At 39.9% G+C, this 16,629-nt stretch overlaps 2 protein-coding genes across 9 annotated transcripts; one reads left to right on the top strand and one right to left on the bottom strand.

The window, feature by feature from the left end:
- Window positions 1-59: 59 nt before the first annotated feature.
- On the bottom strand, window positions 60-4,741 carry LOC148406298 (uncharacterized). 8 transcript variants are annotated; one of them, XM_088404985.1, is made up of 9 exons: window positions 4,664-4,740; window positions 4,353-4,531; window positions 4,199-4,253; window positions 3,432-3,495; window positions 1,757-2,141; window positions 1,477-1,648; window positions 623-801; window positions 459-555; window positions 60-376 (listed from the first exon to the last, which is right to left on the bottom strand). In XM_088404985.1, the coding sequence occupies exons 5-9, from the start codon at window positions 2,136-2,138 to the stop codon at window positions 223-225; spliced, it is 984 nt and encodes a 327-aa protein (XP_088261111.1). In that variant the 5' UTR covers window positions 2,139-2,141; window positions 3,432-3,495; window positions 4,199-4,253; window positions 4,353-4,531; window positions 4,664-4,740; the 3' UTR covers window positions 60-222. The 8 variants fall into 8 exon arrangements, with proteins under 8 accessions (XP_088261111.1, XP_088261114.1, XP_088261112.1 ...); XM_088404988.1 differs by lacking the exon at window positions 3,432-3,495 and having other exon boundaries at window positions 4,664-4,741; XM_088404986.1 differs by lacking the exons at window positions 4,353-4,531; window positions 4,664-4,740 and having other exon boundaries at window positions 4,199-4,315.
- A 3,131-nt stretch (window positions 4,742-7,872) lies between these two features.
- Window positions 7,873-15,853, top strand: LOC148406297 (neurocalcin-delta B). Its single transcript, XM_088405009.1, has 4 exons — window positions 7,873-8,079; window positions 13,150-13,582; window positions 13,697-13,802; window positions 14,233-15,853. The coding sequence occupies exons 2-4, from the start codon at window positions 13,205-13,207 to the stop codon at window positions 14,325-14,327; spliced, it is 579 nt and encodes a 192-aa protein (XP_088261135.1). The 5' UTR covers window positions 7,873-8,079; window positions 13,150-13,204; the 3' UTR covers window positions 14,328-15,853.
- Window positions 15,854-16,629: the final 776 nt, after the last annotated feature.

Below are 16,629 nucleotides of genomic sequence, written 5' to 3'. Positions count from 1 at the left end.
GTATTTTTTGGAAGGTAACCTTCGCGATAAGTGAGTGTTGAAGAACAACAATATAACTCTACATTTTCATTAGATTCTTTACCATGGGAAAATTCAATTTAAGAACATTTTATATTATCCTAAAACATCAAATATCTACGTAACCATCCAAAGTAAAGATTAATGTCAGCAGTGTGTTTTGTTGAACTCTCTCTAGAGTGAAATCAAACGTGTGTCTAAAAATCAGCATTTCACTTCATCGGGCATGGCTTCTCCTTTAATTGCAGCCAGGGCGTTTTCCACCATCTTCTGCACCATCTTTCTGATGGTGGTGATGGTACTGGTGCCATGGTGAGGGGTGATCAGGACATTAGGAAGGCGGAGAAGAGGATGACCCCTGAATAAAATAGAGAACGTGATTGATTGCATGTAAGGCACTCAGAGCTTCAATTTGAGGTGCAGCAGTTAAGTGTGAGAACCTAGGAAGAGGTTCGGGATAAGTCACATCCAAGGCAGCGGCTCGTATGGTCCCGCCTTGCAGAGCCTTGACCAACGCGTCCTGGTCCACCACCGCGCCTGAACAAACAGGGGCCTCATCAGAAGACATTTTGTTTTGATTCTAAACGCCATTCAGACACCCCACCTCTGCTGATGTTGACCAACGTGGCGCTGGGCTTCATGAGGGAAAGCTCCTTGGCGCCGATGAGACCGGCGGTCTCGGGAGTCAGGCACACGGCCAGCATCACAAAATCGGAGCGGCTCAGGAGGTCGGCCATGTTCCTGCAGTAAGTGGCCCCCAGCGCCTGCTCCTCCTCCGCGCTCCTGAGAGAGACAAAATTCACTCAAAGTGAGGATAAAATGTATTGGAAATGTATTTACTCAACCTCAAATCCAGAGAAGACTTTTATTAGAGGGGAGGTATTTGTTTTGTTCATCTAAGAACTAAAGTAAGTACAGTTACTTCCTATTTTGTCTGAGTGGAAGGATGGTGTTAATTTTACTATTCATACATACCCTGTTTACTAAAAAAGATGGCGTATCTCTGATAAACACTGTGGCACGATTAAGTCATTTCATTTTTTAATGTTAAAAAGGATACAGGTTTAGGTATGCTTAAGACAATTTTTAAAGATTATAATCTTTTTTAAAGTCAGTGTGTCAAGTGGGAGGGAGGCCCGAAAAGTTTTCTTTTTCAAGGGGGTGTTGGCAAAATATAATTAAGAACCACAAAAATTATGTGCTGAAACACAGTAGTGATATTTACTTGGGAGGTGTTTATTTTTCTTGATTTTCACATTGTACTCATTCACTCTCAATAACATTTTTATGTTTCTTAGAGGAGTCCATAAATTCAATACCAGATATCTATTTATAGGTACTTTTTTTTTGTTTTAACTTTCTGTTAGGCTTGAGGAGGGTCTAAAATAGGCTGGTACTGAATGAGTTAATTTTTGAAGTTAATATAATAAATGTGGGCATATGGTTCCTGTATTTTACCTTCTGTTTCTGTTATGATATAAAATCTTCATGTCAAATCCTTTGGCCCGTTGAGCGATTTGGTATCCGATCTTTCCCATTCCGATGATTCCCAGGGTGGACTCTGATACTTCGACGCTTCCCAGCCACTGCGGAAGGACGGCGGTCTTGGGGTCCATCACAATTTGGTGACCTTCAAAGACACCGGCGTCACATGGAATAAAAATAATACTACGCTTACCATACATGAGTGGATCATAAAACGATGATCCTGAAACTCAATTTTCTTGACATAACTGACCATCACCTTCAACGATGTTGCGTGCCGAGGCAATGAGGAGCCCCATGGCCATATCTGCCGTGCACGCGCTGACCACCCCGGGCGTGTTGGCTACCTTCAACCCCAAGCGGGTGATGTAGGGTACGTCCAGGTGGTCGTATCCCGCCCCTCCGCTGGCAATCACTTTGAGCGCCGGTAGCGAGGCGAGCAGCGCCGGCGTGGCCTCAGGGAGCTTGTTCCACATAAACAGCGCTTGGATTTTGGGGCCATACACACCCGGGTTGTTCAAGTACTCCTGGTGAGTGATGATCCTAAAGTGTTGTGTCAATATATCCATGGCCTGCTCCAGGATGCCCTCCTGGCCCACCTCGGAGATCATAGCCCACGGTGTGTCGCCGCCCATCACCTGGGAAAGAAGTAGAAAAATATTGTTTATGGATTAATTGTAGAAATGACACTCAAATAACTTCCCCACATGAATGTTAATCAGTTTAAAAGCTATAGATTGTGAAAAACCTAAACGTTAGTTCACTGTGGCTTTACTGATATTTACGTGCATGTAAATCAGGATCAACATCAAATACAACAAATAAGCATTTGGTGGATACTGAGCTGATTTATATAAATGAACCAACTTAATCAAATGGCATTGAACAACGTATTTAAGAAGCGAAAAAGATGTAATGTATTGGCATTCCAGTTTAATAAGCAGTAATTCAACATGCTCATTACTGTTTTTATTTAAAAAAATAACACCAGTATATCTAGTTAAAATATTCTTAGAATGTCTACTAATTTCATAAATGAGGCATAAGAATAATGTAGATTTTTAATTTACTGTTTTTACGTTTTGGGCACAACAATAAGACAAAACGTCGAGGCTGCACGAATTTTAAAACCAATTTTGCGTCAACAATAATAATATAAAAGATGACTACATTTTTCATAGCTACAATCACTTTTCTGCATCATCGAATTTCAACGATGAACGCGGGGGAAAATTTGAGATTGTTATTGTTTGGATACTTAACGGAACTGATTTGCGTGCCCTCCGACCCGGAAGTGGATGCGTGTTTATGGTATTTCAAAGTAAAAATTAACAACATTTCAAAGTAAGAGTTTGGAAAAAAAACTTCACCCCAAGTGTGCCGACCCAGCTGAATGTAAGAAAACAACGTTGAGCAATTGATTTACTTAAACACACTGAGTGGTAGAACCAGTCACACAAATATTAAATAACCTCATTGGAAAGCACAAACGATAAAAATGATAAAAAATGACTGATATATAATTCGTTTTTTTTTAAATTAATATTCTGAGTTGGTTTGAAAAATGTATCTTATGAGGAAGGTCTAGCTGCCAACACTTTTGCTTCACTTTTACTTTTTACTTCATGTTTGCAACCAGTTGCACATTTACCAAAAGCAAACGCATCATTGCTCCCTGTTGAAATCAATGAACTTTGAACCACTAGATTCAGTATCTAACATAATTTTGTTTATTTGTTTGTACTCTCATTAAAACTGCTGGATGTAACCTTCATATGTCATTTTAGAAGCAAAAAATTGTTTTAAAAGCATGTCAATGGATACTTCAATAGATTGGCACTAATATTGGTCTTTATTGGTCCATCTGGACATTGACCCACTGCATATTGATCAGATTAAAAATAAAATTTGGCAGAGTAGTGCATTACCTTATGATGTTGATGCCTGCCCTCCACCTGAAAAGTCCTCCGCACCCTTACTGTTCTGCACAGCCTTGTCACATTGAAAAAGGTGAAACTTATCATGGCAGTCGACAGGTTAATCTATCATCAGTTAAAAGAGCTTGGGAAATATTAAAATGATGCACGTTGAAATTTGTGGCTCGCCTACGTGAAGGGGGGGGGGGGGCGTCCTGTGTTCACAGGAGGGGGTGGGGCGTTGAAATTATACTAATTAATAACTTTTAAACTACCGAACTCATATACTTCCAACCCTAATGTTTAACAAGCTTTATCTTCAAAATGGACACTACGGAAAACGTAATTTTAAATGGTGTGTTGACAAAACCTTTAGAAATATGTTTGCATTATATGAAGCGATTTCTTCTTCACTGCAATTTATTGAAATAGCTTTAATCAAAATAGAGAACATTTATAAAGTGATCAAATGCTACACATACGAAAATGTTTCTCATACTCCATGAAAACAGTTTAAATGATGAAAAGAAAGTTTCATGTGTACCTCTGTCGATGTTTTCTAAATTAGGCGTTCCACCACTAGATGGCAGAAATCCATCGACTGTGATCATGTAACTATAGGCCTCGAAAAGGTTGCTGAACGCTCATGTAAATTGATTTATTGTGCTAAATATCCTCCTGAGAACCAGTCTATTCATTGTCTCATTTTGTTTCACCAAGACAGTAATATGAAATGCATTACACCCCAAAACATGAGACATCTTTGCACCAGGACTTACTTGGGATGCTCAAATGAGGCAAAAGATGATCCATTCTATGCATTTTCATGGACGCCTGAAATTGTGACACATATACATATAAAGCTGTTGTTTTGGCTTTCACTGCATGAGAAGCGTCGGTCAATCCCAGCCTGCGAAACACATGCCAACACACCTGCCATCTCCTTAACGGGTGCCTGCGAGGAAGCTCAACATGCCATCGCTCAGCATGTTCCCCCGCCTGAGAAGAAAGTCACCTGTAATCCGGTCAAACTCGGGCGTTAAGTCCGCCGACGGTGACGCATGGCGATCGCTGCGGTGAAGTAATAGGTCAGCCCAGTCTAACTTTCCCATCTGGAAAGAAAAGTTAACATTATTGCTGCTGCACAGAACACAAAAGTGTTGATCCTATTTGAAGATTGGTGCTAACCAAAACAACAGCACTTAACCCTTATCATGAGTGATTTAAAGCGTGCTGAGACTCACTGTAAATGGGCCCCCCCATTCAAAGTCCTTTGCTAACCAAAACAGCAGCTCCTACTAAGGCACGTAAGCAGATAGCAGAAAGTATCATTTTACAGTTACTCAGGATATGTTTATTCTAATTCTAATCACTGAGTGGTTTTTATTTGAGGGACAGCAAATTTTTGAGGAGATATTGTCTAAGCAGGAAAGAGCGTTCCTGCTTTGAGTCCAATTATCTGATGCGTGAAGATCTCAAGGCAGTGAATGGCCATCATTGGAGGCGGTCCAAGGTTGACACTAAGCGGTTAGGTAAGAGATAATCACAGGAGCTCGGTGGCTTGTCTCCACCCGTGCAGCCTCTCAATGTCTCCACCCCACCCGCGCCCACCCCCTGAAACCCTGTTACCTAATGATGCCGTCCATGCGCTGCCATGGGACCGCCTCACCAAGTTCGCTAATGTTTACACGAGGTGGCAAAAGTAGTCTTGCGCTTTACCGTGAGACCCAACCAAACACTCAACAGATCGCAAGTACCACAAGGTTGCTAATGCAAACGCTAATACTTAACGCTAACCTATAATGAGAATCGCCATACCCAGGCTCGCAAAAATTAGCATTGATGTTTGAAAAATCAAGGTACAAGCACAGTACTGATGTAGCTATGTCAGGTATCTCTTTATTACTTAGTACAGTGAACCATACGCAAATTTTCATCAGCCTGCCTGTACTGCTTTGTCTTATGTTAGCATAAACCTATTTAATTTTTCCACAATTTGATTGAACATTCTAGTCTTTAAGCCTTGTGTGACATTTTGTCCAATTCTTTCACCTTTACATCAAAGACATTTCACATCAAAGGCTAAACATTGAAAGGAGACCGTAGGGAGCTGAAATTTCACCCAGATGGTGACAACATGTCAAAGTTCAACATGCCACGACCACTTAGTTACCACACTGCTAGGAGTGTGATAAAATATTGCGTGAAAGTCGTGAAAGAAAATGAGACAAAAACGGTTAAAGTCGAATACGAGGAAGAAGTGAATGGCTCCTATATTTAAATACTAGAATGTTCAACCAAACTATGAGAAAGCGAAAGTCTACTAACTTAATGTTAACATAAAGAGACGCACCAAAGAGAGACTAACGAAAATTAGCATACAGTTATGATAAAGCTTCAAACGGCAGTTACTTTAACACACATGCAGCTGAAATGGGTCATTGCACTCAAAGTACAGATACCTAAAAGTAATCAAGTATTTCTATCTTCTTACTACCCACTAGTGGTGTTGTTGGTAGGGAGCGGCGGCGGGGTGGGGTTTCGCTTTGGTAGACAGCTGGTCAGATCAATGTTATGCAAAGCTATTAGTCAGAGGCTGCCGTTTCCCAGCACTCAGACGTCCTCTCCCTCGGGGGACCGAACCAGCCCGACGGATTACGTGGCTAAAGGTCACAACATCTTTACATTGTCAAACGACAGGAAAACATGGCGTGGAATTATGCTGCCGTGCGACATGACATCCATTAAAGGCATTGATGTTGTTATGTCATTTTAATGCAAGCATTTTGAGAACAGATTATATGCTTCATACTATAGAAGATTATTGTTGGGAATTACAGTAAATGGAATAACAAATCCTATGACTGAGTGTACATTTTTTGCTTTTACAGCCATTTTATAGAGGATATCTTATAGATAGATAGATAGATAGATAGATAGATAGATAGATAGATAGATAGATAGATAGATAGATAGATAGATAGATAGATAGATAGATAGATAGATAGATAGATAGATAGATAGATACTTTATTCATCCCCGTAGGGAAATTCACATTTCCAGCAGTATCCTGGCTTGTTTGTCAGTCTTGTCAACTTCACTTTTGTCCTCAGAAAGTACTTTTGTCTTCAATCAATGAAAACTTGCTTGATTGGAAAATCAGGTCATAACATGAGCACTGAAGAATAATCCAATTTTTGCCCTGTAAAAGTCCTCAAAAAATATTTCGGTAACAGTATTGTAAATCGGACCTTCAGTTGCAGCTTCTTTCCAAGTCTTGCTGGCGTTTTTTTTTTTCTCTTCAGTGAGTGAAATCCATACTCTATCGATTTGAGATCAAGCCAATTCTGTGATCATTGGAAAACTGTCAATTTTGAGCCTTCAAAAAGTCCTCTCAAAAGTATTCAGCTAACATGAAAAAAGTTACAAAAAAATTACACCTTCAGTTGTAACTTTGTTTCCAGTGTTGCAGGCATCACTTTTGGTTTCAGTAAGTGAAAATGGTTTGAGATCAAGCCACTGACATGATGATTTGAAAATAGTCAAATGTTTGCCATCAAAAAGTCCTCCCCAAAATATACAGAACACATAATTGTAAATTGAACCATTTCTGACATGTTTAATTCTCTTATTAACTTCACTATGTCTTCTGTTAGTGAGCACATTCTATTTGTTTCCAAGCAGGTGGCAAAACGGCCTTCAAAATGTCTTGATGACGATTATCCAATATGACAACGATACCGCACTTCTACCATCAAAGGACTGACTTCTTTTGATGTTGCGATCAGTTTTTATTGGGCTCCACGTGCCTTCTGGGAAAGCACTTTTTGAAGGCAACGATCAAGATTCATTTCAAAGCAGCATCCAATGTGTCAGCACCATCATCCTGGTCAGCCTGCTGACTCAGCAGATTGAGGGAGGGACGTTTCTAAGTGTGCTTCCTAAGGCCATTAAGAAAACACGCCCGAGAACAGCGGCTGACTAAGCCCCACTGGCTTTGTGTCCCGTTAATCATCTTAAGTTAAAGGCAAAGCGTGGCTTCAAATGTGCACGCACGAGGACACCTGTACCGTTGCAAAAGGCTGGTGACTTTCACTTGCGGCTCTCTTGATTTTATCCTGCAATGCACAAAAAAAAAAATCAAAAAGGGAAAAAAAAATCATTCAATGCTTGAATGTAGCCAATAAAGTAAAATAATGCAATTTTCTAGGCTTGCTCAGTTGTGGTAAATTAAAATAATGTAATTTTTAGCTAAAAAAAATCTATCCATTTAAATATTAAAACAATATTTACACTATTTTTGATACTGTACAGGTGTCCCTATTGTATTGTCAAATATGTCAATCAAATGAACAGCTAGGTTTTGGTGTTGCCAGGCCAACGGGGCTTCTCATTGGCGGCCTTCTGCCCACGTGACGCTCAGGCTTTGACGTCACCCCTCGAGGCTTGCCCAGCTTGCAGTGTGTACGTTCGGTCACAAGCCAACAACGAGTGCCGGAGTTTGGACCGAGACCCAGCCGGGGAACCGCAGCTTCCCGTGTGGCTTCTCGCGACCCGTCGCCGCCCTCTTGTCGCCTCGGAAACTTTTTTCCCACCTTGTTATGGGCCACTAAAGACACTTTTTTTCGGAGGCTCTTCCACACAGCGACTTGAAAGCGAGGTAAGTTGGACTGTCCTATCGCTCTCCTCCCCCCGTCTCCGAGGCACTTTGGTAGCTTCCTGGTAGTATTGTGATTGCACAGGTACGCTAACAGGTCGACTATAAGTTCGATAAAGTTCATTTCTGCGATAATGCGTGCTTCTCTCGTGCAGAAGTTTCTTGCAGCGGATAAAGCTTTAGCTACTTCTGCCTAATCGGATGAGGCTGCTCATCGAGTGTGTTTGGTATGCCCCAACGAGAGCAATGTTTTTTTTAATCTCTCAAAATTAGCATCATGTGCATTAAAAAGATATAAATTAGGATAAAGAAACACTCCAAACTCTCTAAGTTTTGGCATGTTAATTTATTGGAATCAAAAGACCAACAAATGCACGCACTGAATTTGGAACCTTTTGATGTTCCTCTGTCATTTTTAGCCTTGCTCTTGGAGAAAAACGAATCAAACCACAAGGAAACTATTTTGTGATTTGTGCGATCATGCATTGTTTATAAAATATCTCTCATCGGTTTCCCCTACTTCTTGCCACATTCCAAAAACATGCTCGTGAAGTTACTGCTGTGTAGCAAAGTTGAAATGGTCATTAGTAAACTGGCAACTACTACAGCAATAATAATAATAAACTTACTTTCAAAGGCACAATATTCTGTTCTGTACTTCGAACAGATGCAGGAAAAAGACAATCCATCCTCAACAAACTTAAAATGCTGACATCTACACCAAAGTTGCACTGAATTACAAGACGCACTAGATTTTTGCGTCAAGGATTTTCATTTATTCCAGTGTGCCCAATGGTCTGAAAAATATGGTACTGTTTTACGTGAAATCCCTTATGGACTAGCAGCGCAACTATGAAATCGCCGTTTAATTGATAAACAGTGGTTATTTTAATGAATAGTTTAGAGACCTGAAATCCCCAGAAATTTAGCCTCTCTGCAGTAAGTATTCTCTGATCTATTTAGCCCTATTTACAAGCATCTGCTTTTACTTTGGAAAATGATTATCAATACTTCAGTCTGTTTTCTGGCTTATTACATATATACAAAGCAGTAATGGAATAATGAAAAAAAAATATTTAAGGGCAGTGTTAATTTGGGAAAATCGAATATGGGGATATGAATTTTAATATATATTTTTTATGTAGTATACTAGTATTAGCTTCCACGGCGAGTACGATACCTTGGAAAAAGGCCCAATACGATATTTGCCTTCGGTATTCACCCGTCCCGAATCGAATGATTAATCAGTTATTAAAATAATTATAATTTGTACCCCTAAAAAAATTGATCCCAAATTTTGCCCATATCTGATCTACATGTCGATCCACCTAATAAAATGGCCACCGAGCTTCACAGGAAGTCGATTCCGCCGAAGCTGATGACACAGTGTGGTAAAAAGTGAAATAGTAACCCAGAACCGAAAATAGTCACCCTAAAAACATGAGCAAAGTTAAATATAAAGTCCAAACCACATGCATACGCAAAACAGAAAAACCAATGCGGGTGGAGCCGGAGATAATAGCCGCTTTTGGAAGCGTCTCACGAAACGCTTCGAGATGACGATTCGCGCAAAAAATCTGAGCGTCGAAAGCTGGCGTTTTTAGTGTTTTAGTGTTAGCGTGTTTTGATACTCCAGCTGCAGTCGCCTGGAATCTGGTTGGGCCTCTCCGCCTTCCACGCGGGCCCGCTCACGTTTAAAACAAACAGTGCCCTCTTTGTGCTACTCGCCAGCAGTTTGCTGCCACTGTTTGTCCAAACAGCGGTCCGCCGGCCGGTTTGCAGATGTCGCCCACGGCACACTGCTTGTTTGTTTAAAAGCGGCGTGAGTGACTTGCCGGTGTCAGACAAAGGTGTGCGTAGCGAGGCAAGCATCAGGAAGTGACACAGGAAGTGGTATTGATGCACTCAAAGTGGTTGGAGTGGCCTTATCTCCGAGTTTGATCTCTTCGCTTTGCGCCGCTTTAGAGGAAGCCGTACTCAAATCGGAGTTGGGTATTGTGGCTTGATCGGGAAGTTTTTGTTAAAATTAAACACACAATAAAACTTTAAAGTTGCTCCAATTACCAGAGTAATTTATCATATTTTTATATACTTTATAAAACCAAAGGAAATCGGTATGATTACACCTTTTAGATTTTAATTAGTTTTATGCACGTATCAGCAGCTCTAATTTAATGACAATTTAGTGACCTGAATAGTACAGCTTATTTTCAAATTAAGAGCAAAAGAATTGGAACATGAAGAAACTAATTGCATAATTCTGACTCCTTTGCAAAACTTTGTATGACTTTGTTATGTAATACACAGATGCCATTCATTTGTGATGCACACTACTTCCTGCTTTGTTTTAGTGTGTTCTTTTGATGGCAGAAATGTTGTTACCACTGACCTACTAGCGCTGGACAATTAGTAGAACTTTGACCAAACACTATCACTTTATTAATCATGAATTCAATATAATTCAAAATAATCACGATTGTTATTTTTTTCCCCATTATTGCTCAGCCCTATGTCATGTCTCAGACCAGAACAATCAAACAAGAAATAAACTTCATCAAAGAAATATAAATTGCATCATTTGTGAATCACTGTGTTTTTCAGACTATAAGCCGCAACGGTAAAAACAACATTTTTCAATTTATACCTAATTTTAACTCTCGATTTTTAAAATTCGTTTTGAATATAGCCATTGATTTCCACCTTTTCAGTTCTATTTCATATTATTTCCATAAATTGACACCTTGAACAGATACTCTCTTTTGCTGTACCGGGTGGCTAGCTACGCCGCACTAGACAAGCCATAGGGGTCAAACCATGAGAAAAAAGCTTTAAAACAGAAAAAAATACTGTAATTGTATTGTTTTACAGAAAAGACCAATGTTAGAATCACTGGAACTTTGACTTTCTCCTCTTTCATCTATCACCGCTTTAAACATCAAAGTGTGAGCAGGAATGCAAACAAAGATTCATCGTTGTGATTTTATGACTACGCAATATTGTCAGTAACGACGCAAACCTTGAAAGAATCACCAGAACACACCTAAGTAATAGGTTGCTTCATGTTCCAATCAATTTGCTCTCAATTTGAAAAGAAATAATAAAATGTTCCTGGCATTAAAAAACATTCAGTTAGATATGCAGCTACCTGCAGGTACCCGATTAAAATCTCACTACATTATGATTCTGAATGTCTTTCAGTGTCGGGTTGCACTTTCATGTTCATGCCACTGGATAATACGTTGTGATACGCTCATGAAACCGAACGCCGTCAAAGTATGCCTTTGAACAACCTACAAGTGAGTCAGACAGAGATCCAGGACTCTGACAGCATTAGAAATCATCTTTGTAGGCCGGGATACACTAAGATCATGTCAGTTAGAATAACCAATCACACACGGACGGATCAATTTAGAAGCCACCCAGCATGAATTCGGAGGCTAGAATTTGAATGATGCCAACAGATGGCGTCTTCAGCGAGTCAAAACCAAGCAGACTCGGTATGACTGTCACAAGGAGAACCCTCATCCCCCCGGTGGAGATCGTATCACTCCTTGTCATGCGCTCGCCAAACGCCTCTCACTTTCCAGGGGGATTAACTCGGGTGCTCTTTGCTTCGGCTTTACCTGTGGGTTATAAATGGAGACTCTTGCTTATTATGTAAGACGGAGACAAGATGTTCAGGCAGAGGGGCAAAGTCCACAACTGAACAACCAGAACGTACCAAGAACATTGGTACTTACTCTTAAGGCCGACTTGCCTTAGATTTTCAGACGAGACCAAGACCCTTAAAAAGAGGTCTTGAGACGGGTCTAGAGACCAAGGACGATCAAGAACGACAACACGACTTTAAGCTACTAGCAAGCATGGACTAAACTGGAAAGCTTCGCGTTTACGCAATTGAATTGACTCATTGGCTCTCTGCAAAGGATGAACAATGATAATTTTGACCAAATCTTTTGAAAATCTTCGCTAGAATTCTGTCGAGAGCAAAATTCTGGATTTCTTTCAGGATCCATTGCAATGTCTGTGATGTACTTGTAACATAACTGCTAACACAAGCAAGCGTTACAAGCTACAACAATGCTAACACAAAAGAATAGTTAATGGCGAAACGCACAAAAATATACTCGGAACGCACAAAATATCTTAGCTAAACGAGCAAATGATCAATTGTTTGCTTCATTACGCCCATCAATCATTTTCTGAGATTGAACTAACGTTTGAACTTGGCTGAATATAGGCTCAAGGATATCAAATGTTTCAGGTCTTTGGCGCTAGAGGGTCTCAAAAATTTCAGCTCTTCGGTAGCAGAAGGTGTCAAATATTTTAGGTCTTCGGTAGAAGGTCTCCAAACATCTCAGGTCTTTGATAATTGAGATTCTCAAATATTTCAGGTCTTTGGTTGTTAAGGGTCTCAAATATTTCAGGTCTTTAGTGGTACAGGTCACAAACAATTCAGCTCCTTGATAGTAGAAGGTTTCAAACATTTTAGGTCTTTGGTAGGAGAACGGTCTTAAACATTTCAAGTCTTTGGTAGTATAAGGTCCGAAACACTTTAGGTCTTAGGTGTCTGGAGGGTAAAAAGTCAGTCGATGTCTTGCGTTAAGCCGGCTAGCGTGGCATCGCGCCTTCAACCTCAGGAGGTGGTCGACCCGAGGGGGAACCGGCTGGACCGTGCGATTGCCCCTCGTGCCCGTCTCGACAAAGCCGCGATTATGTAACAGGGTCTGGCTTGTCCTGAAAGTGCGGGTAAGAGTCTTAGCGGCGTCAGAAATAGCTCGGTTACTTCTGGCGTCTGCTTTGAGGGATGTTCAGTCCACCCGTCCCATCTCGTCGCCGCTTCTTTTAGAATGTTCCCAACCGGAGTTGCGCAGACTAAAAACCGATGTTCTTAATCCAACTTGGTGTGACCTTCTTGGTGTTAGGTTTGGTGAGCTAGGGACCGTTTTGTCTCAATTGCTTCAAGATACGATTCACCGATGATCAATCACACAGTGAATGAGTTAATTGACATCTGCGGCGTCTCTGAGTTTTATTTGATGGGCCTAACAACGTTCCTGCCGGTTCTTTCAGCCGTCTGAAACCACCTCCGCAATCTCGCTCCGCACCGTCCCTTCTGCCGTCAACCATGGGCAAACAGAACAGCAAGCTCCGCCCCGACGTCATGCAAGACCTGATGGAGAACACGGACTTCACCGAGTACGAGATCACTGAATGGTACAAGGGCTTCCTGCGGGATTGCCCCAGCGGTGCCCTGTCCATGGAGGAGTTCAAAAAGATCTACGCCAACTTCTTCCCGTACGGGGACGCCTCCAAGTTCGCCGAGCACGTCTTCCGAACCTTCGACGCCAACGGCGACGGCACCATCGACTTCCGGGAGTTCATCATCGCGCTGAGCGTCACGTCCCGCGGCCGCCTGGACCAGAAGCTCAAGTGGGCCTTCAGCATGTACGACCTAGACGGTAACGGCTACATCAGCAAGGCGGAGATGCTGGAGATTGTCACGGTGAGTGAGCTCTTCCCCCCCCCCCCCGAAATAATCGTTTTCGCAACATGCACTTCTCGCTGGTTACTAACTAGTCCTGAAAACGACTTTGAAATCCGGCTCTCTTCTGCGCAGGCCATTTACAAGATGGTCTCCTCGGTGATGAAGATGCCGGAGGACGAGTCGACGCCCGAGAAACGCACAGATAAGATCTTCAGGCAGATGGACACGAATCGAGATGGTAAAACTTTTTCTAGATTTTTTATTGTGTGAGTTTACTTGCAAAACCAAAACGAACTAAAACTAGGGCGTCAGTAACTCACTAAATAAACAAAACGTATATATACAGTTCGTCCTAAGAAGCATAGTCCTTGTCTACCCAATACGTACGTACGCCTTGCAAGATCAGTCAAAATACTGAAAAACATCTCACTCTGAGAGTAAATTAGTTCATTTAAAAAAGTGTCTGTCTACATGTGTTGCTGCATCTTTTATGTTCATATATCCATTGTTTTAAGGCAATTTAAACCTTTTTTATGAAATGTCAGAAAACAGGCACTAGTGGTATCAGTTATTGGTATCGGTAAGAACTCAAAAGTTGAAAACTCATGCTGTCTCAGAAATTGTCAAACACGCCTTCATTTTTATGTATTTATTTTTAATTCATCCAGGTAAATTGTCCCTGGAGGAGTTTGTGGAGGGCGCCAGGAACGACCCGTCCATTGTAAGGCTGCTGCAGTGCGACCCGAGCAGCGCCGGCCAGTAGATGGCCGGATCACCTCTCTTCCTCTCACCTCTTTTTTGCGTTAGTTCATCATTGAAAAAAAAATTACCACCACCAATTGAAGGACACCTTTGAAGAACTGCATTGCTGTACATGCAGGACTTGTTAAAGAAAAAAAAAAGTGAATTTAGGAGGTACGGAACTGCACTGAATCCATGTTTGCTGCTGTGCTTTTTGAGTTGGAAAGAGTCAGTGGATGACAAGTACTGGAAGTGGAGCATCTTGGGAAATGTAGTTTGTTTATTTTTTGTTTGTTTATTTTTTTCCCTAATTCCAGAAGGATTTAAACGCACATTTTTTGGGAGGAACATTACATAGTCAAGCCCCAAATGAGAAGCCTGCTTGCCGGACATTTAGAGACGATAAGAAGACCTATTCATATGAAAAAAAAATTCATATGCTCTTATGTGGTTTTATTTGTTGTTAGAATTAAGAAACTACCTAACTTGAGCTCGATGGTGGTGGTGCAAAAAAAAAAAAAAAAGGTCTCTTTTGCTGTATTGACCTGTAAAATACGACCTGTGAAAATATTTAACATTTATTTTATTTTCAATACATTTATTAATCCAAAAAAATTACTGCATCTTAAAATACAATTTTCACCACTGTAATGAAATTGAAACATTTTTGCAATTTTCTAAATATTTGTAGTTTTATAGTCATTTTTTTCCACAAAATAAAAATAAAAATGCTTCAACTTAAATATAAAAAATAATAATATAACAATAATATACAGTATTTCTTTCTTCGTTTAAAAAAAGAAAAAAAATCCCATGAACTCAAAAGTTAACCAGCAGGCGAATCATTTAGGGCTTAACTATATTTTTTCCCCAAATCAACATACACAAAAACAAAAAGAGCAGTTTCCAGGTTATGTATAGTATTCCATTCTTTTATTATGGATTCACTTTTGTGAAAAAAATTGTGAATTATTACAATGTGATGTTTTTCTTTTACTTGAAAGGACAAAAAAGTGTGTATTTATACTAGACCAGGACCACACATGCATCACTATGCAGTCACGCCACAAAATGGCGTAATGGGATGTGACGGTTACCCCACGCTCATGTCACATTTTTTTGTCCTACATTTGCTTGTTTTGGTTGCTTCACATGCTTAAAAGCTGCACCAAATTTCAATGTCACTGACTTAAGTATTTTGTTTTTAAATCCCACCTGGTGTGACACTGTTTTTGTTTTTTTTTGTGGGAAGGAAACAAAGCCCCATTTTAAAATTGAACGACTGTGACGATGGCGGCGAAAACGGCCGTCAGGAACTTTTTGGGTCCCTTTTCCATTAGCATTTTGTGGTCAAAGTGCCAAAAATAGATGATGAATTAAAAAAAAGATTATATATACGCAGTATTGTATCATTTATACTGTACAGTTGTTACCTGTCGAACAAACGAGGATGTCGCTCTCATTTTTTTTTTTTTTTGTAGGTTTTGTATTGTTAACTTCTGTCTAGGATGTCCATTTTGTTATTCAAATAAAGACAAAGGGCCCAGAGTCTGTGTGGTGATTCTGAGAACTGATAAACCTCATAGGAGTTTAGGGAAAAACATTGAAACATGCACAGTACTGTAATATGATAATAAACTAAACATTCAATGTTTTTTTTATGTTAAAAACATTTCTTTCTAGCCAGATGTATAACAAAAGGGCACACTTACATGCAACACTTGATTAAAAACGGCAAAATATTCTATCGTAAATGCATTTTATTTTTTAGATTGTGTCCTGGGTATTTAAAGACACACTTTTGAAAGACTGGGCAAACTCAAATGCACTGTAAAAAAAAATAAATCATCATATTTGTACAATTAAAATGAGCCAACATCACAATACTATTCAAATAAGACCTTTAATTATTACCCATGTAATACAAGTTAGGTTTGAATAGAAAACAAAAGGAAATTTAAAAACGAAACAAAAGTTTGTTAAAATATAAACATTCTAAATATGTAAATAGTACTAGTAACAATTAATTGAATTATCAAAATATCAAAACTGAATTCCCTTTTTTCCCTATATTCAAAGCTGCCCAAATTAAATGGATCCAAAATGTATTATTAAGATTTACTCAATACTAAGCTGTGAAAATCAATAATATTGCTTTTAATTTTTTGGGCAAATTTTTGAGTAAATGGGAGGCGTTTTTTTTTTTTTTTTTCTTACGGAATAGAACAATGCCCAGTGTGTGTTACGTCACATAATGCGACTTTATTGAAACGTGAAGATGTTAACTACTGTATCCATATTTCGTTTGGCAGGACTTCTATTCA

The sequence above is a fragment of the Hippichthys cyanospilos genome, chromosome 21 (assembly GCF_059441005.1).
Source record: "Hippichthys cyanospilos isolate Australia breed blue-spotted pipefish chromosome 21, RoL_Hcya_1.0, whole genome shotgun sequence".
In the NCBI taxonomy this organism is placed as follows: Eukaryota; Metazoa; Chordata; class Actinopteri; order Syngnathiformes; family Syngnathidae; genus Hippichthys; species Hippichthys cyanospilos.
Note: the sequence above shows the minus strand (reverse complement) of the source record. Positions and strands in the feature narration are given on the sequence as shown.